This window comes from Manis pentadactyla, chromosome 10 (genome assembly GCF_030020395.1).
Source record: "Manis pentadactyla isolate mManPen7 chromosome 10, mManPen7.hap1, whole genome shotgun sequence".
In the NCBI taxonomy this organism is placed as follows: domain Eukaryota; kingdom Metazoa; phylum Chordata; class Mammalia; order Pholidota; family Manidae; genus Manis; species Manis pentadactyla.
Genome location: NC_080028.1, coordinates 60,831,718 through 60,857,354, shown reverse-complemented (window position 1 = coordinate 60,857,354; position 25,637 = coordinate 60,831,718). Strand labels below are relative to the sequence as shown.

General features: G+C 35.7%; 1 protein-coding gene across 8 annotated transcripts; it reads right to left on the bottom strand.

Moving 5' to 3' along the window:
- Positions 1–2,664: 2,664 nt before the first annotated feature.
- Positions 2,665–24,253, bottom strand: MDM2 (MDM2 proto-oncogene). Of its 8 annotated transcripts, none has more exons than XM_036899392.2 (12): positions 23,882–24,253; positions 23,318–23,418; positions 23,088–23,221; positions 20,355–20,429; positions 18,063–18,196; positions 16,788–16,837; positions 14,093–14,160; positions 13,859–13,955; positions 10,677–10,834; positions 7,267–7,422; positions 6,538–6,615; positions 2,665–4,877 (listed from the first exon to the last, which is right to left on the bottom strand). In XM_036899392.2, exons 1-12 carry the CDS (start codon positions 23,890–23,892, stop codon positions 4,302–4,304), a joined length of 1,638 nt encoding a protein of 545 aa, XP_036755287.2. In that variant the 5' UTR covers positions 23,893–24,253; the 3' UTR covers positions 2,665–4,301. The 8 variants fall into 8 exon arrangements, with proteins under 8 accessions (XP_036755287.2, XP_036755294.2, XP_036755290.2 ...); XM_036899399.2 differs by having other exon boundaries at positions 10,677–10,837; positions 23,318–23,545; positions 23,882–24,251; XM_036899395.2 differs by having other exon boundaries at positions 10,677–10,837; positions 23,088–23,172; positions 23,318–23,545; positions 23,882–24,251.
- Between the last annotated feature and the right edge of the window lie 1,384 nt (positions 24,254–25,637).

Sequence of the window (25,637 nt, the reverse complement as noted above, 5' to 3'; positions counted from 1 at the left end):
CATTATTCTCCACCTCCCAAAAGCAAGGTACAATTTTAAAATGAACTGAATCTTAAAATATTAGATATAGGGAAAAAAGTAAAAGAAAATTAAGTATAAACAAGTGATCAGTCCATTTTTTGATGATAGAATTATGTGTTTTTTCTACTTCATTTCTGAAAATTTTCTTACTACTTTTGTAAGAAAAGCAACTGATATAAAGAATGGAACCTCAAATTTTAGAAGCACCAGTTTACACAAGTAATTGACACACCTCACATACTCATTAAACATTGGCAAAGTTCATGCAAAGTGCCACTTCACTTAGGTCAAAGTGAAACAAATCAACTTTTTTGGCGGGTCAAGGACATTTGTCCTTTAACACCAAAGTGTGGCATTCTTATACACAATACATTTCTCATGAACCTCTAAAGGACGAATAGTGAAGAATTTCTGGACCAAAATTTGAAGTCTGTGTTGTAACAACCGAAACTAGAACCTCATGCTTTCTAGCCCAATGTTCTCTCTTCCAGGAGTATTCTGTCCATACTGTTAGGGGTTTACCTACCATCAATAGATGTACTCAGAGAACTCCCAATGTAGTGCTTCCACCTTGTGGATAGAAAAGTTCCTAACTAAAGAGATTTGGTCTCCTCACATGCCTCTTAAAAATAAATAAATCATGAGAAAAGATGAAAAACTTTTTTTTATACCAAGGAATTTTTGTTTTTTAGCTTCCCAATTTTGTTACAATTCTTGTATCAACTTTACTTAATCCTAGGCTTTAAAATATTTATTGTCCTCTAATTCTCAAGTCACTAAACAAGTAAGTACCTGATCTGCTATTTGAATTTAGCCCTTCCCACTCCACTAGGAAGGGAAATATTTCCCTTTATTTATAAAAATAAAAAGTCATGGGAGATTAAGGATTCAAATGAACTTTGTTGCAGCAAGGTTTGAGAAGATAATGGTGAGAATTTGTTTCATAGAAACCTCTAAAGTCTAAATTGTTCAGGCAGAACATTTGAGATATCCAACAAGCAATGGAATTACTGAAGCTTTCTTTTCTACATTTAAATTAGGGAAGCGACATGAAGGTATTTGTGAATCATCTGTAAATGAACCAAAAATGGTAGAGACCAAAGCCCATTTAGGCAGATTTTACACTGATCTTGTAGAAAGATCTAATACAGGGTATGGCCTGGGAAGGTGTAAACTAAACACACAAAAGTACTAAAATTTTAAATTCATCTAACATGACAGTAAAAACAGAAAAAGTTGAAATTTTGGAATCTAGAATGTGAATGATAGTTATTTTGTTAAGTAGACTTGTTAGGTTGTTGGCAGGACATTAAACTGTCATACATTTCTGAAGGCAAATCTGTGGGACTAAAACAAGGATGAAATGAAAATGTCTACCATTTTTAATAAAAGAAACTTTAAAAGAGCTTTAAAGTTTTTTTTTAATTTAAGAATTCAAGTATGTTTAGTATCACCTCCTAAAAAATTATAAAAAATATTCTAATATTAATACAAAAATATACCATTAATGTATTTCATTAATATACCATTAGTGTATTTCAATATTAATATTGAAATATATATGTATATATCATTTCAAATGCATTCAGCTATCATAAATTACTGAACACATACTGACTCTCATCTGCTTGTCACTTCAAACTGCTCTTGTTCTATTTACTGTTGCTTTTTCTTAGTTCCTGTTAAGTCCATATTATAACATAGTCAACACTTCTGAGCCCCTTCTAATATGCTGCTGCTGTCATGTATTTATTTTTTTAAAGCCTTTTTTTTGTAAATGTCAAAAATTCCCTATCATGTGTAACAAAGCTGGCTATTAGAGACAATATGGCCACAGACACTTAAACAACTGATTTTTCTTCCAGGTAAACAAATACTTTTTTTTGGTAAATACTAACTTAAAACCCAATTCAGCATCCAAACTAGTAAGTACAACTACAAACATTTCACAATGCCATGACAATTTGCATATATCATGAGCCTACATACCTACACACTAAGCAGTATCTTAAAACCCTTATTGAAAATAAAAAGCAAACTAAATGATGCCATTAACTAACCCTAGTCTGGCTTTGGGATCCACCAATCCTGATTTTAAAAACCAGCTTCAAGATTCAGATCCCAATGCTTTGATTCATTCAATACATTCTTACTGAGCACCAAATACATGAATCATAATCAAGAAGTCCTGGTCTTATGGAATTTAGGTTCAGAGAAATTACAGGCAATTTGAATAGCTTTTCATGCTGACCAGTGAGCAGGGTGACTAGCCCTAGTTCCCATCCCCACCCTAACTACATCCCTTGCAAACTGTTATCTGTCACTTGTTGAGAAACCACTTACACCAACCTACCATGCAGTGACACAAGTGAACAAGACAGAGAAAAAACAGCATTTCATCACCCTACAATTTAGTTAACACCATTCTCTCAAGTTGGTCTTTTTCAATGCCTTGGAGGCTTCCAAGTACATCAGCTGCCCATTACTGCATGTACTTCCAAAGTGGGCAGGCACAGCTCTTCCAGAAACAAGCATATTCAGACTTGAACTTTTGATTACCTAGTTGATTGATATTCAAATATAATTTTCATCTTACTATGGAAAAATTGTTTATAAGATCCAATAATCACATTCTTGAAACAATTCTTAATCAAATATTTAATAAAGTGTTTATTTGTGAACCAATAAACATCTGTATACTAAACCTAAAAATTTAGACAATCAAGGCTCCATTTGTAATGCAGATATGCCGAATGAGACCCTATCTGCACAGATTTGAATGTTTTATAAATAGCGCAATCACTACATAATATACCCTGAATATACAGTGTTTATAGTCTCATTTTTACTACCAACTCTCCTTAGAAAGGACTGATTCTACTCAGCTATAGTTGAAGTACTGTAAGCCTCTAGTAATAAGGCTTTTACTGTATTTGAGAACCAATCTTTGGCTAAGGTACTGATCCTTCCAGCCATTTGTTTCCTACTATCTCATATGTATACATGTTTAAGTTGTGCACGTGGTTTATTTTAAAGTTTAATACAATGTACTGTTAGTAACTGGCACACAAACTTGATGTGATAAATTATCCCTCTCAGTTCTAAACATTTTATAGTTTCAGTTGATTATCCTCACCTGAGTATATACAACTGCCACAGATAGGAGAAAAACACTGGGACCTTAAATCTAAGTGGTTTTTTTCACTATTTTGCTGAAGATTCATATTTAAATACAAATCAAGATGTTAGTCTATGCAGTTTGAGAGAGATTTTAGAATCCTATCTTGTGACCCTGTCATTCTTGAAGATGAGTGATACATAGTTTCTGGGCAATTTAGAAAAAAGTTATGACATTCTCAGGCAGTTTAAAAACAACAGTTCTTCTGTTTATTAAATTTCTGCATTAAGTCTTTGTGAAGTCACTGGTCTCTAAAACTGGCCTTAAGCAAAAGTCTGAAACCTAGGTAACTACCAGGAACCATGTAATCCAGCCCAAGAAGGTACTTTAAAGTGTCTTAGAACTGTTTTTCAATGTGTGTAAAACAAAAGATTGCACTAATTCCTGAAACCAGGTGTGGAAAAGGGTTACAGATATAGAGGTTAGACTCCTAGATAATTCCACATCATGTTAGGGAAACTTATGAGTTCTGTCTCATGGGTAAATGGTGGCTCAGACTTCTCAACTGACATCATTACCTCCTATCCCTTACTATACCAAAGAGGATGAAGAATAAGTAGTTCGTTTTTACTTACATGGCCCCAAATACAACCACTGATATCTTTTTTTTACCTGGAAAGACTATTTTGAGAGGCTCTGGAAGAGTAGAGAAACTAAGGATTGGAAGATTTTAAAAGTACCTAAAATTTAAATAATAAATCTTTCACACAAACTTTTTCTCCTTACATGAAAAGTACTAGATTTACATTTTAAATGTCCTACCTGTATTTTTAAAAAGATATCAGATACTTCTCATTTATGAGAGAGTGGAAATTATTTAAAATATGAGGGGCTAGCAGTAGAGGATGAGTTACATATCCAATTCAAATTACATTAAAACCCAAATATAAAATATAAACAGAAGTGAAATTTTCCTAAAAGGAAGTATTCACTATTCCCTCCCAAAGAAGGTGAATTACACTAGAGAGAAGAAATCCACATGCAACTGAGATACTTTCGCCCTTTGATATCAAGGTAAAAAAATAAAAATAAATTTCATGTTGTCTAAATTTTCAGGGTTATATAGTTGAAATATATAATTGTATTTTTATAGACATGTCAACTAGGGAAAATAAGTTAGCACAATCATTTGAATTGGTTGCCTACATACTGGACAGGGCTTATTTCTCTTCTTTAGCTTCTTTGCACACGTGAAACATGCCATAAGATGTCCCGTTTTGCCATGAACAATGCACCCATTTTTAGGTCGACCTTGGCAAATCACACAAGGTTCAATGGCATTAAGAGGAAAACTAGATTCCACACTTTCTTCTTTGTCTTGTGTGTCTTCCCTCTCAAACTCTTTGACATCTTCTTGGCTGCTATAAATGACACTATTAGAAGTTGATGGCTGAGAATAGTCCTCACTTTCTTGGGATTGGGAGGATTGTGTGATTTTATCATCACTTTCCTCAACACATGGCTCTCTAGACTCATTCACTGTATTTTTTTTACAATCAGGGACGTCAAAGCCCTCTTCTGCTTGTGCTGAGCTTTCTAGTTTGGCTTTCTCAGGCTTTTTCCCTTTGTCTCTGCCTTTGTCTTCAGGAAGCCAGTTCTCACGAAGGGCCCAACATCTGTTGCAATGTGGTGGCAGGGGAGGATTCATTTCACTGCATGAAGTACACTTCCAATAGTCCTTCAGTGAAATAACAAAAGAGTTAGTTTCTGTAACCCTATAATAACCAACCATAGCAATGTAGCAGCTTCAGTACGTCTAAGGTAAAGTGTACACACAGCTCACTTTTCAGCATTTCATATTTTACACAGAACATTCAATATGTAAATTCTTTCCTCAAGTATGTGATTTTACTTTTTTTTTTCCCAGCCAAACCATGCTGAAAAATCCTAAAACAAAAATACATTCACTGTGTATCTTAACCACGAACCCATAAAGTTACCTGTTTCAGGACATATTTATAGTTGGTTCATTTAGTTGAAGCAAATGCTATGGGATTGTTTATCCTGTAATGAGGCCCATACCACTCCACTGCCTTAAAGGCTCAACCCCGGATACTGTGCCCAGAGACCACTTGATCAATCTAAATGGAACTACTGCCCAGTCTGCCACTAACTGAAACTCCCTTAGAAATGCTCTAAAACTAGGGCTCAACTGAGCAACCCGAGCATCCCCCTAACTTCATCTACAAAGGAAATGCTAAAGCATTCTTCAGCAATCATTGCCAGCTAAAATCTACCACCCTTGTTACTATCCAAAATGTATGCCTCTTACTTGGCTATCCTTTTCTGTGTTCTCATCACTGCTAATTGCTTCTTCCTTCCTTATCTCATTTCCCATTCCACCATGCAATTTGTATAACAAACTCCTCCACATCCCCAGTCTCTTTATTGAATATAGTCATATCCCCTACCTTAACTAAGCATGGCTCTTGCCTAAGGACACTGTATGTGTAGAACAGCACATAGAGGTCCTTCCTATCTTACCATGAATAATGTAACAACCAGTTTTAAACTGCCTGACAGATGACATAAGAGGTTAGCAATATGGGTGAAGACTGTTCATTCTCCCACTTGGTTCTTTCAAGTTCTCAAAGTGGGTTTCCACTAACTGACAAAACCAAAGACTAAGGTCTTTAGGAGGGACAGGGAGATGCTTCAAAGAGCACAATAAGTTGCAATATCTATGTGTGAAACATTTCACTCAACCTGACATGAGTCAACTACTTGAGTTATTCTCTACTACAGCAAAAAAATTTTCAAAAATCTCACAATTTCACCTTTTTTGCATTTAGATAGTAACTTGTTTTCAACTCAGAAAAGGGAAATGAGATTTCCTACTCAAATATAAGAGAATATAAAGAGCAAGAATTAAAGCAATTAATATTCTGCAAAAGAATCCCAACAAATTCCAACACCTCTGGAAGCCAGACAGCATAAAATGTAAATATTTAAGTCCTGGTTTCTTTAATAGCAAATCCTACCACATTCTCTAGTACAAATCAGTATGAAAGATGTTTACATTCAACAAGATTGGCAAAATATTGATAACTGTTAGAGCTGAGCAGCATGTATACTGGAGATAAATCACACTATTTTCTATGCTATACATACTTGAAATCTCCATGATAAAGTCTTTAAAAGTTCAAATTCCAGCACCAAAAAAAAAAAAACCCCAAAATGTAGCAACAGTTCCCAATACAAATAAAATGCTTCAAATCACTAAAACTTTAAAAAAGGATTTTAACTTTATAAAAATATCTCAGTAAACAAGACATACTTTTCTAACCTTTACCTCAATGTTATTTTTTGATTCCTTAAAAAAGTAAATGCATACTTACAGCTAAGGAAATTTCAGGATCTTCTTCAAATGAATCTGTATCACTCTCTCCTGCCTGATACACAGTAACTCGATATACCTAATAAAATTAATCCATTAGAATCAATTCATCACCTTTTTTCTTCAACCAGGAAGGCTTCTCAGTGCTAAGTCCTAAACAGACAGAATTCCTCATACACAGAAGTACATGCTAAAATGAAGGTCAAATGGAATGGGTGAGTATAAAAGGGAAGAAATGGAGAACAATGAAATCCTCACCCACTGTGGTGAAAAGGCAACAGAGTGTTTAAAATAGATAAAGCAAAAAATTCAGTATAAACATTTTTATTTTATAAATACAGAAGTATTAAGTAACTGTAAAACAGCAAGAAATGTTGACAGTAGTCACCTTCAGGAAACAGATCTGAATGAAGGGACTGTGACTTCAACTGTATGCATGCTTTACTTTCATAAAAAGTAAATTAATATGACAAGAGAAGAACTGAATACTTAAAAAAGTGAACAGATGAACGCTCATTAAGGTCTACTGACTTCTGGCATTAGTAGTTACAAGAATTCAATCAGACAACAAGGAACTACAAAAGTCTCAAGTACACAAAACAATATTCTGGTTTGCATAAATCAATAGTCAAAGATTTCAAATGAAATATGAATACATGATTTCAATCTTATCAGTCAATGAGTATGGAAAATATTTAACAGTTAAATATAATTAAGAGAAAAAACCTACCTCATCATCTTCGTCTGAGAGTTCTTGTCCATCTTCACTAAGGCTATAATCTTCTGAATCAAGAGACTCAACTTCAAATTCTACACTGAACTGATCTGAAACTGAATCCTGATCCAACCAATCACCTGAATGTTCACTTACACCAGCATCAAGATCCTAAAATTGGGGGGGAAAATGTGATTTAAATTAGTATTATTTTCCTTGTTCAAAACCCCATTACATAAAGAGAGCAAACCCCCTTGGTATTCAAGGTACGTACAGTACGACAACATTTTCAGCTTATCTCCAACTAGATACCCCCAACACACACTAAATATGAGCAATCAGCCAGATCTAGATTTGTTTCCTAAATCAAACTTGGCACTTCTACTTCCAAATTAACTTGAATAACTCAACATGTTTTAAGACATACTCATCTGTTTTGCCAAAGCCTCTGCCAATACCACAGCTAAGAGTACTTCCACCTCTAATTATCTTTACTACTTGTGTATTATTGAATATATTTTCACCCATAAATTTTGCAAAACATAATTTTGTATGCATGTTTCTTACTTGAATTATACCCACTTTAAGAGTTAAGACCATGTCTTAATCATCTTTATATTTTCAGATTGGTAAAATACAAGTAGTTTGAAGACACACAATAATTTTAAGACTTATGAACTTTGAGAATAATTTGAAAGAGCTTTCAGGCATAATAATTTTTTTAATTTGTTTTTAAAATTCTGTATCTGTTCATGTAAGTCCTCATTTCATAGTACAAAAGCCAGTAAGACTTTTAGTCCCATAATAATTGCTGTCAGTGGCTAAGAGTAGGAATATATACAAAGCAGAAGGCTAGAACCAGAGAAACTACATTGGCCTAGGAGTCAGAATACACACAAATCTAAATTCTAGATTTTCTACTAACTAGCTATGTAACTTTGGACACATTTAACCTGTGAAAGCCACAGCTACTTCACATCTATGAAGAGTTTGGATTATATAATCTCCAATATTTTCATCATTTACAAAAACAGAAATAAAGTATAACTGAGGTCAAAAAATGGATTTTTACAGCAATATTAGGAATGTAGTAGTAGTAAAAATAACATTCACCAAGTTGTAGTTTTAAACAAGGACACTATTAACAATTAGATTAAAATCACAAGTCAAATTAGAATGCAGTATCTTTAGCAAAGTAACCTAACAAACCGGATACTTCAATTAACTAATCTTCAGTGCACTAAGTTTGGCATAAAAGAGTAAATCACAAGAAAAATCAAGTTTCAGAAAGCACCTTCTATAGCAGGGATTGGCAAACTGTGGCCTACCACCCATTTATTTTTATAAAGCTTTACTGGACACAGCCATGCCCATTTGTCTACCTATTATCTATAGTTGCTTTTGCCTTACAGGAGTAGAATTGAATAGATGCAACAAAGACCATGTGGCCTGAAAAGCCCAAAACAGTACTATCTAGCTCTTTACAGAAAAGCTTAACTATCCCTATTCTAGGATATTACGAAGAAAGCAGTATTAAAAGTTGTTTTTAAAAGTTCCAGCTAATGTTCAAAGAAGAATGACCCAGAAACTTTTAAATACTGTACATTTAGAAAGGATCATATTTAATCTGGGGAGATTTTACATTTTGAAGTCAGAAGTCCCTGGTTCTGCCTGAATTCCAACTGTGACAATTGTTAGATACCTTAAATAAGTTATCTGAAACCCTTAAGTCTTAGTTTTCCCTTCTGTAAATCGAGTTTGAGGCTGCTGAGGTATCATGTAAATTGCTGTACAGAGCTTAGAATATAGCCTTAATTCCCAAATGTACTAAACCCAAAAGGAAGAAAAGATGAGAGGCACTTCCCTCTAACTCTCTTTACAAATTGGTGAATGATTACACCAAATGATTACTAGAGCATTCTTATATCAGGTAAGCTAAAATTAAGAGGGAAAAAAACCCTGCAAAAAGCTTTCACAAGTATGGACTTAACCTGGAAACAACAGACTAATAGATAGTCTAATACTCTCTTCTAAAAATCCTAAAAGAAAAAAAGAAACGCCTTGATAACAAGGACTTTAAATATTATTTAGCTAGAATTAAGAAACAGCTTTAACAAAGACCATAAGTATAATGGGGCATAGTAGTTCTATTTAAACCTTTTATAAGGAATACAATTACCCAAACTTGAAGTTTGTGTACACATTGTTTTTTTAAATTGGATTCCATTTTTAGATCACACATATTTGCTCTCAAAAACCTGTGTTTTTTTCATAGGATTTATTAAATGTTTTAACCATTTCACTGTTGATGATCTATCTCCCCATGAAGGTAGGGACCATATCCACCATGACTGCCACAGTAATTCAAATGCCAAACGGAACCTGGCACAGAAAAATACCTACTAATAAAGATTTTGCTCTCAGGGGAGCTCACCACGCCATCTAGTGGCTTACACAGTAACAGCTCTATTAAATACTAACTCCAGAGGGCACATCTGTAGCCATAAAACCCTTTCTTTGGAAGAGAGAAAATAAACACAGGAAGTAGCGAGAATACATAAAAAGAATAGGGTACTATCATAATTAGTTCGGTCACACTTCTAAAGAACATTAAAATGATCATTAATATCCAGGATGATCATGAGACACTGCCATGCCACAAAGGTTCCAATTGTAGTAACATTTTAAAGACAAATGTTTAATAAGAAAGAAAATATTCCATCTGTTAAGCATTCTTGTTAACAAGAACTTTTTTTTTTAACCAAACCTCTTTCAGTGACATCTCTTAAGAATTTTACTCCTAGCTAATGCTTCGGGATTTTGTTTCAATCAAATGATCTGATACTCTCCCATCATCATCTATGCAGTAATACACGAACATTTCACAATCTTAGCTAAAAGACCTTCTCCATCTAGACACATGACAAATGTGGAGCTCAGACTATGCTTATTTGCTGTTAGCCACATTTAAAAAGTATTTTTACCCTAAATATTTAGGATGAATTTGTCTCAAAATTCTAAGACACCTAAGTGAACCAAATTTTTCCTTTTGTTCCCTTATTTTTTTAAATGTGTAACTTCTAAATTCTCAGACTACTCTATACATCAATTTATTTGAATTTACTACTGGTGTAGTGGCCCTACAAGAATCTCCAATATGCAGGGTGACCTTAATGACTATTAATATTGGTACTAATCTTATCAACACAATCTAGTGCAACTCCACTATTTTCCACCCTTCTCCCCAAACCTGGGGTTGGAGGTGGGGAAGATCCATGCAGTCATTTTATATGAAAGAAAACTTTAACACGATGTATGGCAGCAATCCTGTAACACATATGTGCACTCCATCTGAACATTTATTAGGACTACCAGAACCAGATTTTCAAAAATGAGAGTCTTGTTTTATTTGCAGATGAGATTACCGAGTTTGACGGAGTCCCTGCTGACTCACTGCCACTGCTTCTTTCACAACATATCTCCCTTATGACACACAGAGCAAGGCTCTCATCAAAGGAAAGGGATATACTATCAGATCTGTGGCGCTTTCTTTGTCGTTCACCAGGTAATTCATCTGAACGTTCTTCTAGACATGTAAGGAAAAAAAAGCTAATTAAATTGCTCTACTATGATTTATTTAGAAATTGAGCTGTCTTGAGTACCTATATGTACTGAAATTTAGTTTCAATGAAGGTAAACAGAGAAAGTCTCAAGTTACTATTGTTTCCGAAGTCAACACTGTTTTATTGATCTGTCCAGCCAAGTTATAGCAGAATGCTGTATTTTTAAGTTTTTTAAAGCTGCTCTCAGAACTTCATCTCCATTAAGTCACAATCAATTTAATCCATCTAGAGCTTTCAATAACTGATCTAGGATTTTTCTGTCTAAACCAATCTTCAGGATCTAAGATTTCATTCTTTTTTCTGAAACAAATAATGCTTAATTTAGTTAAATGGTATTCTTAATATTTCAATTTCCAGAGTACCCTGTACTGGATTCAACAGGAATCTAAACCAGTGAAACAGTCCGTTTTAAATAATAAACTACCTCTGACTTACAGTCAGAATGTTACCAAATCTGTCATGAAAATAAGTGAGAGTCCTATCTTACATCAGACATAAAAATATATTCCAAGTGAATTAAAGAACCAAAACCAAAGAACAAAACTATCTAAATACTTAAAAGAAAATATTCTTAGAATACTGGGTGAGGAAGTATGACTCTCAAGATAAAGACTGTCAAGATTAGACTATGTTAAGATTTACATGGCAAAATGAAATACCATAAACAAAAATTAAAAGTCAAATGTCAACTTAAAACATCTGCAAAACACATAAAACAGTTAATGTTCATTTTATACAAAGCCCTTCCACTAAATAAAACACAAACTTAAAGTCAAAAATGAAAAGGCAGTTCACAGAATACAAATGACTAATAAACATGAAAAAAATATATCTCCTATCTCCTAGTGATCAAGGAAATGCAAAACAAAATGAGATACAATTTTTACCCATGAGAATGACAAAAATTTAAATGACACAGTCTCAAGAGATCAGACAGAAAAGACATTTTGATACACTGTTGGTAGACATGCAAAACAGTGCAGTATTTTTTGGGCAAGTTCTCTATCCTAGGGAAATACTTTTGTAATTATTTAAGGATGTATGTGCAAAAGTGCTCACTGCAGCCTTATATGTTAAATACCTAACAGTATGGGATCACATGAGATACAATCCATATGCCTGAAACACATACAATCCTCACACCTTTGCTCACTGCATTTCCCTCTCTTGTCTTTTGAAGTCATCTCTTTCTCTGAATTTCCAAAACACTCAGGTCCTACACTTGCAGTGGGCACAAAACTGAAGTCAGCCATCACCCCTGCCACCAAAGGAAGCTCACATTCAAACATCAAGGCAACCGGACAAAAATGATTTACAGCTATCATGAGTGCTATGGAGGGAAACAATGAGGATGCTAAGGAAAAGTAAACAAGTATCTACCATTCTGGCTGGTTAGAGACAGCCTCTCTGAGAAGGTCAGCCAAACTCATTTAAGAAAAATGGGAGCTTGTCCGGCAAGGCTGAGGTAGAAGAACTGGCAGAAAACAAACTGTGTGCAAACATGTTAAAGCAGCAAAGAGTTTTGACTTGTTCAAGGAACCAAGCAATTAGTACAACTGAAACACAATGAAGGTGAGGGAAAGGCCAAAAACCAGATTAAAGGTAGATCAGGGCCTTGTAGGCCAAGGTGAGAAGTGTGGTTTTATTCGAAGCCAATGGTAATTAACCAAAGTAGCTATGTGAGGAAGTGACATTATCTAATTTACCTTTTATGATCTCTTTACTGTGTGAAGAAACAGAAAGAGAAAAGAGTAGAAGCAGAGAGAAAATCAGCAAGGTGCTGCAGGGTAGGCAAGAGATGACAAGGCCTGGATAGAGCGGAGACACTCTTATCATCAGGTATGCTTAAATTGTAAATAATGCTATAATTAGTATCTCTACATATAATCTTATTCAGCTGAATTTGATTATATCCCTAAGATAGATTCCTAGAACTAATTATTGAGATAAAATTACTGAGATAAAGAACTCCAAGTCCTTTTATAATACATAAAGGTTTAACCAATGTATACCAATTGATACACCAATAGTATACAAGTGCCAACACATGAAAAAATGTATCTGCTTTTTGATAAACCACAAAAGACATCTTTTTGTATTTTTTTTATTATCTGTAAAGTCAACCTGCTAAAATCTCCCACTTCCTGAAATTTATCAGTCATTTGTATACATCATGAAAAACTTGTTTTGTTCTTTCTGCTATTTGGATTTTTAAATATATTTTTGAGAACTTTTTATGTAGTAAGGATATTAACACTGTCCAATTTAAAGTATCTTTCAAAATGTTGCACTTTTTAAAATTCATCTTTTAAATTCACTTAGACTTCATCTTGGCATAAAATACAGATACACCTTGATCTCCCTCCCCAAAATAACTGTTTATTCCAAGCCCATGATTTAGTAAAGACATCCTCTACTATCACTACTCTCATGTACAAGATTCTAGTCTGGGCTTATTTAATCTCAGTGTCTGCTGACCTCTTCTTTCATCTGAATCACACACACAATTTTAGGTAGTAGGACTTTTGATCAGGTAATAGCCTCCTCTGCCTCCACTGTCTTTGTAAAAATGTTCTCAGCTATTTTCTTTACCTCATCTTCTTAGTCATTCTTTACTTTCTCTGTGTTTAAACTTACTGGATTTATCATTTATTAGAAACAACCATTAAATATTTTAATTGCTAAGGTAGCTAAGAATAATGACTAAAACAAGAATTTACATCCTTGTCCTGAATTATCCTGAATAAGAGAGAGCTGGCTAACTATAAACGCCAGTGGAGCATAGGAAAGTGTATCTGCTGTAGTCAACTAGAAAAATGTTGCTAAGAAAGCAATTTTTAAACCAAATAATATTACATAAAATAAGAAACTCAAATTCAATCATCTAAACCAAAAAGGCACAATTTCATTGAGCCTAAATACACTAATTTCATTAGAGAGTGAACACTGAAAAGCAGTTTGAAAGTGCCAAGATTCATATATACCTGTCTCACTAATTGCTCTCCTTCTAGATGAGGTAGATGGTCTAGAGACCAAATCTGAAGATGAAGGTTTCTCTTCCTGTTGCTCTTGCACAGGGTCCTAAGCATTCAAAGGGGGGAAAAAAAACCAACCCAAACTTAACTTGTAACACCAGGAAGCTAAAAATCATTTGTTTTAAATAACCTTTCCAATTTTCAAGAAACATCAATACTTGAATGAGTTCATTTCAAGATTACCTTTTCATCACTCCCACCTTCAAGGTGACACCTGTTTTCACTCACAGATGTGCCTGAATCTGATGATTCTGATAGAAAATAAAAACAAAGAATCACAAACTGAAAGAAAGGGCTATTCAACAGATTTCAGTCCAGGACAAACTGCTACACAATTTAATCTTTGAACAAATATTAAACATGTGTCTCCCAGAGCCATCCCTATCCTAGATACTGGAGACATAAATAATTCAACGTTCATACAGAAAATACCTAAGAGTAATTAATTATAAAGTGTAATAAGCACAATAAAAAAGGTATTATAAGATAAATTAGTAAAGAAGATGGAGCCATGACTATTTGGTAGCGACAGGACAAGGTCTAAGAAACAAGGAATCAGAAAAGGTTTTATAGTGGAATATGAAGTAGGCCTAGGAAAGGCCATTCTACAGAGGGGACACTGTGTGATAAAAGCATCCAGCTGTGAACCTCCAATGCCTGTTGCAGGGAACTACAGGTAATTCATTACTACTACAATGTAAGCAGGACGATAAAGGGTCTGGTGTGCCCTGCTACATGGCACAAGGATATCAACAAGCAGCCCTTTGCCACCAATCCCACATCACTGCATTCTCCCCAGCTGATACTTCAGAGGCTTTGCTAAGACACTGCTGCATCCAACTCACGATTAAAAAGGTTTAATTCAAGACAGAAAACTGACTTGCTAGTCCACAGCGAGTACTATCCACAGAGAAATAAGGGACCCCTATATGATTATTTTAAGCCGAGAAATGACAAGTCACTCTGGCGAGAATAGGGGGAAGCCAGTATTAAACAGTAATTGCAATAATACAAATGAAAAAGCATTAAAGCCTGACCTGAAGCACGGAAAAAGGTCACTTCTAAAAGAAGTATAAAGGTAAAAGTGAAGAAGCCTTGTTGTCTGATATACAAGGAAAGGGAGAAGCTGAGAAGGATCCTAAGATTTCACTTTGGGTTGATGAATGGGTAGCACCATTCACCAAGAAAGTAGCTCGGAAGATGAACAGATCTGGATGGGAAGATGATAAAGTGGAAAAAAATCGCTCAGGTAGGCAGGTTCAGTTTGTAGGTAGATGTACAGATCTGGAGCTTGAAAGTTAAAAATGCAGATATGCAATACATACAATTAGCAAAGATCATAACCAAATACCCTTTGCTACTGCCTTAAAAACATCTTCATTTTAACACTGAAATCAGGCCTGAGCATTAACATTTTGAAATTATATACACTATCACAAGTGTATTTCTTCTTTGTATTACGGTACTATATTGTATAATATACTATGGCATTGATTTTAAATTGTACATATAGATAGGTTGTATTTTGAGTATAATAAAGGAAATGTTATGGAACAGATGTAACAAAAAGGAAGTACAAAGTGTGGCAAGGTTCTTGAAAACACTCATAAGGAGGAGTTCTGAAGTTAATTCTACTAAACTGAAACCTGAAACAAATTCAAAATGGAAATGACATAAGCAATCTGTAGGTTATTGTTTCATTAATATAATTTTCCTAGTAGTCTTAACAAGATTCATTTAAATGAAAGAATACTTGAAAAAATCGAAAATACTACTAGAGATACTATAGGTGTTTACTTTATTAGCCTTCATTTAATTTCATAAAAAGCTCTGTAAAGCAATAAAATGTCAAGTCACTGGCCCTAATAATTACTTCTATTCTAGGGTAAGATGGCGATGCCCTTTTCTGGGTCTTAAATCCTAACTCTGGAAGAATGAGTATTCAATTCAACACTATAATTAAACACCATATTAATAAAACACTATTGTGTGATGCAGAATGCAAAACTGAATAGGATACAGGAAAGAGAAATATAAACAAGTGTAACAAAGCAACATAACAATAAAGTCTAAAGTCTAAATACAGAAGAGTGGGAGCACAAAGTAGTGGTCAGTTCATTCTGGGGAGTAAGCAAACTTCTGAGAACAGTTCTTAATTGTAGTTCAAGGATGGGCTTTAAGAAGCCTGTGGTGTGCTAAGCCATGACACTCAGAAGCAGACTATGTACCTCTCTTCCCAACTCCAGGTTTGCAGCCTGAAAATGGCCACAGTGGGGGTATTTACATGACGGAAATCAGCAACCACTACAAATGAGGGATTTTCCCCTGGAAAATGGGTTTTTAAACACTTACCAGCATACCACTGTGTATATTTATGTGTATCTTTCTGGAATGAGAACCCAGTGCTTTCATCAGATTATCAAAGGGATATGTGACCCAAAAATAGCAAATTAAGAACTGTAAGCCCAAAGGTGGGGAAGTAAAATTCCACTTGCATAAACAAACTGATAGTTTTGTCTGTTATAAAAACAAAAAAGGACCCATCCACTCAAATGGTCCCACCTAGATATGTTACTTACCAAAGCCTTTCAGTACATCTCTACAAAGGAGTTTCTGAAATTATCTTCAAAACAATTCTAATGCTGATATCTCAAGGCTTAAATTAATGTAAGATATTTAACTTTACATATCACAACTCTTAATTAAAATCTTAGTATTGTTGTTTTATTTCATACATATTTCTTCCTATTAAATTTACCACTCTTTTATTGTAATTAAATATATAATTAAAGCAACTTTTAACGAGAATCACAGCTGTAAAATGATTATACATACACAAAATGTCTTTAAATTTTTATGGTATTCAAAATTAACTTACCCTGCTGATTGACTACTACCAAGTTTCTGTAGATCATTGTATATATTTTCCTTGCAGAGAGAAAAAAAAAGATGCACTTTAAAAAACAAAAACATATTAAACTACTTAACCAGACTTTTAAATACAGTTGGCCCTTGAACAATATGGGTTTGAACTGTACCAGTCCACTTAAATGCAAATTTTTTTTTCAATAAATATACTGGAAAATGTTTTGAAGATTTGCCACAATTTGAATAAAATACTGTCTTTTCTCTAGCTTACCTTATTGTAAAATAGTATATAATACATAAAACATATAAAATGTGTGCTAATAAAATGTTTATGTTCTCAGTTACGCTTCTAGTCAACAGCAGGCAATTAGTAGCTAAGTTTTTGGGGAGCTGAAAGTTATAAGCAGATTTTTAATTTTGCAGGGGTTGGCTGGCACTCCAACCCATGTTATTCAAGGGTCAACTGGATAGTCATTCTTCCCTAATCTTCTGAGCTTTCTGTCTTTTCCAAATGTTCAATAATGAATATGTATTGTGCTTATCATAATGTTCTTATAAATATCCCATTTAATTATCTTTTTAGCTCTAATATTGAGCATTAAATATTAGGATCTAGTTAATTGTTTCAGTGAAAAGAATTTACCCCATTTATTAAAATACACATGCTAAGGCTACACACAGACTATGCTAAACCAAATGGGGCAAGGAATTCCAAATGTAAAGTAAGAATGACAGGAAAAAGTGTCTACAGCTCCCAGTAGAGTAACTCCAGAAGTGTTATCTGGGTTAAATTCAGCTGATTAAGTGCCATAATGTTTATATGACAAAGAAAACGGTCTCTGAAATAATTAGGCTCAAATTTAGACCTTTACCAGAGGGTGGTATAAAGATTATCTTTGAAAGTGGCTATAATATTTTTAACATGCAATAACTGTAATATTTAAATGCTTTTTATGTGCCAAACGCTACTTTTACACATTGTCTCTTTATAACCTCCATGAGGTTCTTATATTGCCCATACTTTATAAACAGGGCAGACTTAGAACTTGCAGTAAGTCAATTTACCTTGTCACACAGCTGATAATTGAGCTAGGTCTCAAATGCAGGTTTTGTAAGATTCTAGAACTCAGGTTCTCAAGTAATATGCTATATTGCTAAGAGATTAAATTTCAGCACCTCTTGTACATATTGTAACAATTTTACTCTGATAAAAGCGAACGAGAGGGGGTGAACCGAAATGTTTGCTCAGCTGGCTTTTTACAATGGACTAAACTGAAAAACTTACCTGTGCTCTTTCACAGAGAAGCTTGGCACTCCAAACAAATCCCCTAGAAGATCATTCGAACAATATACTATATGCTGTTGTTTCTCATCATATAATCGTTTAGTCATAATATACTGGCCAAGATAAAATATAACCTGAAACAGAAACATGATTTCTGAGCATTCAAGAAAATGAAAATTTAGTTTAAAAAAATCAGTATCTTTTTCCTGAAGAAGTTTAAACAACCAGCAACCACATCCACAAACATGTAGAATGACAACAATTCTGTACTCTTAAAAAAGCTGCTTTTAAATCTTTTCCTTTCATTTGATGGAAAGAAATATTGCTTCTGCAAATTACTTAAACCTTAAAAAATGTCTTTTTTTTTTGGCAGACTTTTTAATTCTGCTCAGGTACCTAGGTACTTTTACTAGAAGGAAAAAGGCAACAAAATGCAAAACCATTGATAGCAAAGAAAAGTTACTGAATCAAAAACACCCATTACAATACAGCAGTGACCTAGAACCATTTAGCAATAGTCCCCAAACACCAAATATCTCAGCAGCCTCTGAAATCATCACAGATGAGGAAGACAGGAAAATGACAAATTACATCTCTGCAACAGTTCAGAAGGATTCAGTGAATGAAAATAAGCCCTGAAGATACCAATATAATTTGTATAATAATCAAAATAATAACCTTGAAACATGCATATACAAGTTATATTCTCTGTGCTCCATTAAGACCAAGTAGGCAATATATTTTAAAACATCCACATACAAACCTAATAACAATCACCGAAATATGTATGGTGTTTTACAGTTTACGATGTACTTCTACAAAAATTGTCTCATTCTTCTGGTATTTCACAGAATTGTTACCACTGTATTAGAAATAAGGGAATTGACCTGGTCTTCTGACTCCTAGTCCAGTGTTTTTTCTACTACTCCATACTAGCTTTCACTGTTCTCCTATATGTCAGAACAAAGATCTTACAACTAAAAACTGTTTCAGACAACATATACATTACTGCTATAGTTTAGCATAAGTATTCTAAGTCTACATATGGCCTTGATCAATTCTCTCATTTCTATATACTAAATTCATACTTGTTTGTTTCCTTAACTGATTACATATTGTCAAACTCAAGTTAAGAGCCCTAAAAAACATCATTTACCTTGATGCTTTCCTGTAAGCACTCTCTACAGACTTACCTCGATAAGCAGCCTTCGACTTAAAAGAAATATTTCTATGTAACTGTAGACTGGAAAGGTGGCTGACAGTGGGAAAAGAGAAAGAGAATCTAGATTCCTACCAAACATCCTGTAAGAAATTCAAACAAGTGTGGCTGAAAAGGAAAATGGTCTGGAATTTCTTCCTGCCATACTATCCTGATGTATGTAAGGGTACTTAAGTGTTTTAAGTCATCAGAGCTCCATAAATTAAGTAGGAGAGATGGGGAAGATGCATTATTTCATTCATACTGAAATTCTGCCTTATATGGCCCAATCTCTCACTGAAAACCATGCTTCAGTGCACAAACTTAAAGCCAGAGAATACACTGAAATGAATGCATTAAACAGAACATATGTTCATGAATCAGCTCACCTCTATCCCAGAAAGATCAGTGTAGTAGTGTACATCCATGGATGACCAAGAAGCCCTTGGATAAGATTCAGGGGGTCCATTAATTTGGATGGAGAAAAAATTTATCTTTATTTTTGCTAACTTTTAACTGAAATTCAGCTTTTCCATTACAAATACAGGCAAAACCCCCACAAAGTATTAGTAAAACCTGTGATTTTGCCACCAAAAAAAAATCACCCGTTTTCATATGATACTATGCTTGGTATAATCTCAAAGTATCAATTATACTGCTCATTATTCAAAACTATTTTTTTTTAATTTTATTTTATCATTAATCTGCAATTACATGAAGAACATTATGTTTACTAGGCTCCCCCCTTCAAAACTGTATTTTAATATAATGTTTCTTTTGTAATCCTATATGTTTTGTTTCATGTATTTAAAAATATGACTCTAAAAAGGAATTAGTCTGAGAAGACTTTACCCATCTGCCAGGTGGGCCCACACCACAAAAATGCTAAGAACACATACAGAGCTTCCCTTTGTCTCTGAATACCTAGCTGTGAAATGCTATTCAAGCACATTAGAACTTTCAGCTTCAAGTTATAATCCAAATGACACAATACTTAATATTCTTACTGAAAAATCCCATTTGGTCAATTTCTCCCCACGATTATATGTAACCTGTAAGGCATTTATTATCTCATTAACTCTAATTAAGCTTACCTCTTTCATAGTATAAGTGTCTTTTTGTGCACCAACGGACTTTAGCAACTTCAAAAGCAATGGCTTTGGCCTAACCTATAAAGAACAAAGAGTTGTTATTATACTTCCAAAATTATTCCAGAACTTTAAGACCTGCAGCAAACACAGCCATAAGGGATTTTTCAATAGACACTATGTTTAACAATCTCACAAGGTTAGACCTCAAAAACAAGTCATGGTTTCACTTAATGCAACAGAACTAGAAACTGAATACCACTGACTGTCAAGGGGTTTGGTAAAAAAATGCTAGAATCTAACTATTATACAAATGATTAGATTCCTCAAGTAATATCAGTTGCAATCTGAAATACTACCTATGCAAAGGCAGTGGAAATTATTTTTTCCTCCAGTTATTTCTATCTCTGCTTACTACTTACAAACTCAACCATAAATGAAATACTTCAATGAGCTTACTGTAAGCTAAATTACAAAATCCAAGAGAAAAAACTAAATCTTTAGTGAGTCCTTTTACCAATCTCTTCTTTCTATAGATTGGGTTCTTGAAAGTTGGAGAACTTCAAATAACCCAAGCTGACAAGAATAATTAAGAGCAGATCTGAGACTGTAACTCATATCCCTCAACTACAAGCCAGCATTTTCTTCCTATTATATCATGCTGCCTCTTAGTTCATCTACATTTCAATTATCTGCTTTTCAAACATTTCTGAGCTTCTACATGCACCAGACAGTGCTAGGTACTACCAAAAAAAAAAAAAAAGGAGAGAAGACATGACCTGTATTCAAGGAGCCAGCCAACTAGATCAGTTGACAATTTTTTTCTACAAAGTACCAGATAGTAAATTGTTTGTTTTTTCTGCCAGATGGTCTGACTCAGAAGAATAAATAATATGTAAACAAATAAGCATGTCTGCTTTTCGGTAAAACTTTACAAAAACAAGCAGCAGGCCAAATTTGGCCCATAGGCTATATAGTTTGTGCCTGACCCTGATCTACAGGCTTTGCAAATGGTATTGAGAAAATAATTAGCAAGGAGCAGGTATGTAACGTGTTTATGCTCTTTCTCTCCTTATCTGTTGCTTTTTCAAAATCTTCAAAACTCAATTATCTTTATACTTATCCACCCCCCCATACAGACTGATAACTATGTACCTCTCTTCGATATATTCCTACCTTTCTGTCTAACTTTGAAATCTGACAGCATCACAGTTTGGGATCTAACTAACACTGAGGAAAGCTGCCTATTTCCAGCTTGTCAACTGAAAAATTTTAAATCACACAATAAATGTAGTATTAAATCATTAATTGTTCCAATCACACATTTTTAATGCATTGTACATTCAAGCTATTTAAAGAACGAACTCTCTCAGAAAAGACATAAACTTCCTTTCTCCTAAAATTTTATATATGTAATAGTAACTTCAAGCTACATAAAACAACTCAAGATAAAAATCTGCAATGGAAAGCCATCACTTTTTATTAAGACTTGGAAGACATACATTAACAGGAAAACTACTATATAAGAGAATACCATTCTTAATTAACATATAGAACAAAAAGATAATAAATTCCAGATGAAGAGAGATCTAGCTGTAAGATTTTTAAAAACTAGAAAATACAGGAATGTATTTGCATAATTTTGAGGTGGGTGAGTTTTCATAAGCATGGTATGAAATTCAAAAGCCAATAAAAGTCAACAAATTTGACTTCATAAAAACATTCTCAATGGGGAAAAGACAACGTAAAAGTTAAATACACCTGAAACACAGAAAACTACAATAAACAAAAACACAATAAACCTAAAAGAAAAATGGATAAAACATGGCAAATCCCAGAAGAAAATGATTTAATGAATTACAAAATGCCCAACCTCACCAGGGATTACAGAAATTCAAGTTTAAACAGTGATAAAGTACCTTTTGCCCAAAAAATGCTAAAATTATAAAAACTGGTAATAGTGTTGGCAGAAGTGAACTGTTAAAACCTTTTGGTTAGCAATTTACCAGTAGTAATCATACATGTGTACAGTTTATGACCTAGAGTCCAACTTCTGTAAAATTTTTCCTACAGAAATATTTACGTAAAACTTGTGTGAGGATACATGTACAAAACACTATAAAGCTCAAAAACTAAAAGCAACTTTAAAAATCTACCAGTAAAACTGTAGATTTAAAAAATGGTATACTAATGCTGGTATATTATGGAGCCATTATAAAGAATTATATAGTTTTTATTTATTGACATGGATGTTATTTACAAAACACCTCTAATGTAATCCTGTTTTAGAACAAGACAATAACACAGATTAAAATTCACATGTGTGTATATATGTGGTATGTACATAGAAAAGATCTGAAATGAGACAAAGGAGTTTTTACTTTGTGTTTCTGAAGTGCCTAAAATCTTTGCAACGAATTACTTTTATGAGTTTCAGAAACCATTTAAAAAGTTAAATATTGACAAGACAAAATAGAAAAATAATCGGTCACATAAACAACTTCAGCAACCATGCTAAGAATGTAATGGAACTCACTTTTAAATCCAATGAGCTAAAAAGAGCTGAGAAAATAAATATTGATTCTTACAGTATTTATCCACATAGTTACCCCTGAGAGGCAGAATTTAAGCTATGTACATACATTTTCACCTAAAGAGCCCTGCTACAATTGTGGTCTATGGAATTCACCTCATAAAATAATTTTTTTTTTAAGTTACACTTGAGACAAAAATACCAACCAGGGTCTCTTGTTCCGAAGCTGGAATCTGTGAGGTGCTTACAGCACCATCAGTAGACACAGACATGTTGGTATTGCACATTTGCCTAAGAGCAGGAAAAAAACACACGATAAAAACTTGAAATAAGGGAACATCTGCGAAGGAGACAAAAATCATACAGAAATGAGAAAAATAATGTCTTTAAATAATGTCTTTAATAAAACTAAAGCCATTAGAAAGTGAGTACTTACCTGGATTAGTAGAGTAAGTGCTGTATGTCGGTGACCACAGGTATCTATCTCCAACCGTCAGTGAAAATAGCTGGGAAAAGTCACGGTTTAAATAGCCCCAGCTGGAGGCAAGTCAGGACTTAGCTCCTTTTATTGGAAACTAGGAACGTGTCCGAACTTGACCAGCCCGGAAGGAAAAGCTGAGTCAACCTGTCCACAGAACCAGCCCGAACTCGCCCAGTCAGCGCCCTGCTCAGACAGGGAGAGAGCAGGCACCTGTCATCATTACCCCGAGTCCGGAGCCGGCGGCCGCCCGCAGCGCCCCCCGCCCAAGTGACCTTTACCCCAGCCCCGAGGAGCCTCCCGCTGCTCCGCCCCGGCGGGGGCCCGGAACCCCGTCCTCCTCCTCCTCCTGGGTGGCGGCAACCTCGCCTCCTCCCAACAAACCACCCACACCCAAGCGCACGTGCCCCGCGCCCCCCTACCACGAAAGGCACAAAGGCTGCGTGCTGGGAACGCGAGCAGGCCTGAAGACCCTAAGCACAAAGCAAACCCAGAGCTGCCCGCGCGTTTCCCGGCCGATACCTGATCCTCATCACGCTGGGGTTTCCGTGTTTAGAGTCGGGTGGGAGACCCCTCGGGGCTCCCCAGTTCCCCTCACGGGGCGCGCGGAAGCCCGACGCCCTGGGCCTTGGCGGCCATTCCACTCGCGGGGCCCAGGCCGCCGGGGCGCCCGAACGCACTAGGTCCGGAGGAGGAGGCTCCTGGCGGCGAAAGTCACAGGACCTCGGTCAGAGGGACTGGGGCTGCCCCTCAGGCTCGGCTTCTTGCCCCGTTTCCCCTCCAGTCTCACAGCGCCCCGCAGGCCCCAGAGGAGCCGAGCTAGCAGCGGTGCGCCCGGTGCGCGCCCCCTGCGCGCCCCCTGCCGCCCGCTTAAAGCGCGCCGGAAGCCGCGGCCCATCCGGGCTCTACGCGCGCGCGCGCGCGCCCAGCTCCGCCGCCTCGGCCAATTGGGGCGATCGGGCAGTTGGGTGCGCGGCCGGGGCCCCGCCGCCCTGGCAGGTGAGGGGAGGGAGACGGCGCGCGCGGCGGGCTGGCCTCGCGTCGAGGTCTCTGGGTGGATCTCGGTCCTGCCGGCCACAGCCGCGTTCGGCGCAGGACGCCTGGGACTTCGTTACCGTTGTGCTATTTTTGAATTTCATGTGTTTACATCTTCCGACCGCGGTGGGAACTGCAGGCAAATGCGTACCTAAGTGCCGCTACCAAAAAAAGAAACCAGAATTAACAGCTGTGTGATATATTAAGCCCCACAGCCAGCCGCTGGAGTTGTATACAAATGAGTATTTCAAGACTTGTTATTTTAAAAGTATGATTAAAAATAACACTATATTCCCAACTTCAAACTCTACTACAAAGCCACAATAATCAAGATAATTTCGTACTGGCACAAGAACAGAGCCACAGACCAGTGGAACAGAATAGAGACCCCAGATATTAACCCAAACATATACAGTCAATTAATATATGATAAAGGAGCCATGGACATACAATGGGGAAATGACAGCCTCTTCAACAGCGGGTGTTGGCAAAACTGGACAGCTACATGTAAGAGAATGAAACTGGATCATTGCCTAGCCCCACACACAAAAGTAAATTCAAAATGGATCAAAGACCTGAATGTAAGCCATGAAACCATAAAACTCTTAGAAAAAAACATAGGCAAAAATCTCTTGGACATAAACATGAGCAACTTCTTCATGAACATATCTACCTGGGCAAGGGAAACAAAAGCAAAAATGAACAAGTGGGACTATATCAAGCTGAAAAGATTCTGTACAGCAAAGGACACCACCAAGAGAACAAAAAGTCATCCTACAGTATGGGAGAATATATTCATAAATGACAGATCCGATAAAGGATTGACATCCAAAATACATAAAGAGCTCATGCACCTTAACAAACAAAAAGCAAATAATCCAATTAAAAAATGGGCAGAGAAGCTGAACAGACAGTTCTCCAAAGAAGAAATTCAGATGGCCAACAGACACATGAAAAGATGCTCCACATCGCTAGTCATCAGAGAAATGCAAATTAAAACCACAATGAGATATCACCTCACAGCAGTAAGGATTGCCACCATCCAAAACACAAACAACAACAAATGTTGGCAAGGTTGTGGAGAAAGGAGAACCCCCCTACACTGCTGGTGGGAATGTAAACTAGTTCAACCATTGTGGAAAGCAGTATGGAGGTTCCTCAAAATGCTCAAAATAGGAATACCATTTGACCCAGGAATTCCACTTCTAGGAATTTACCCTAAGATTGCAGCAGCCCAGTCTGA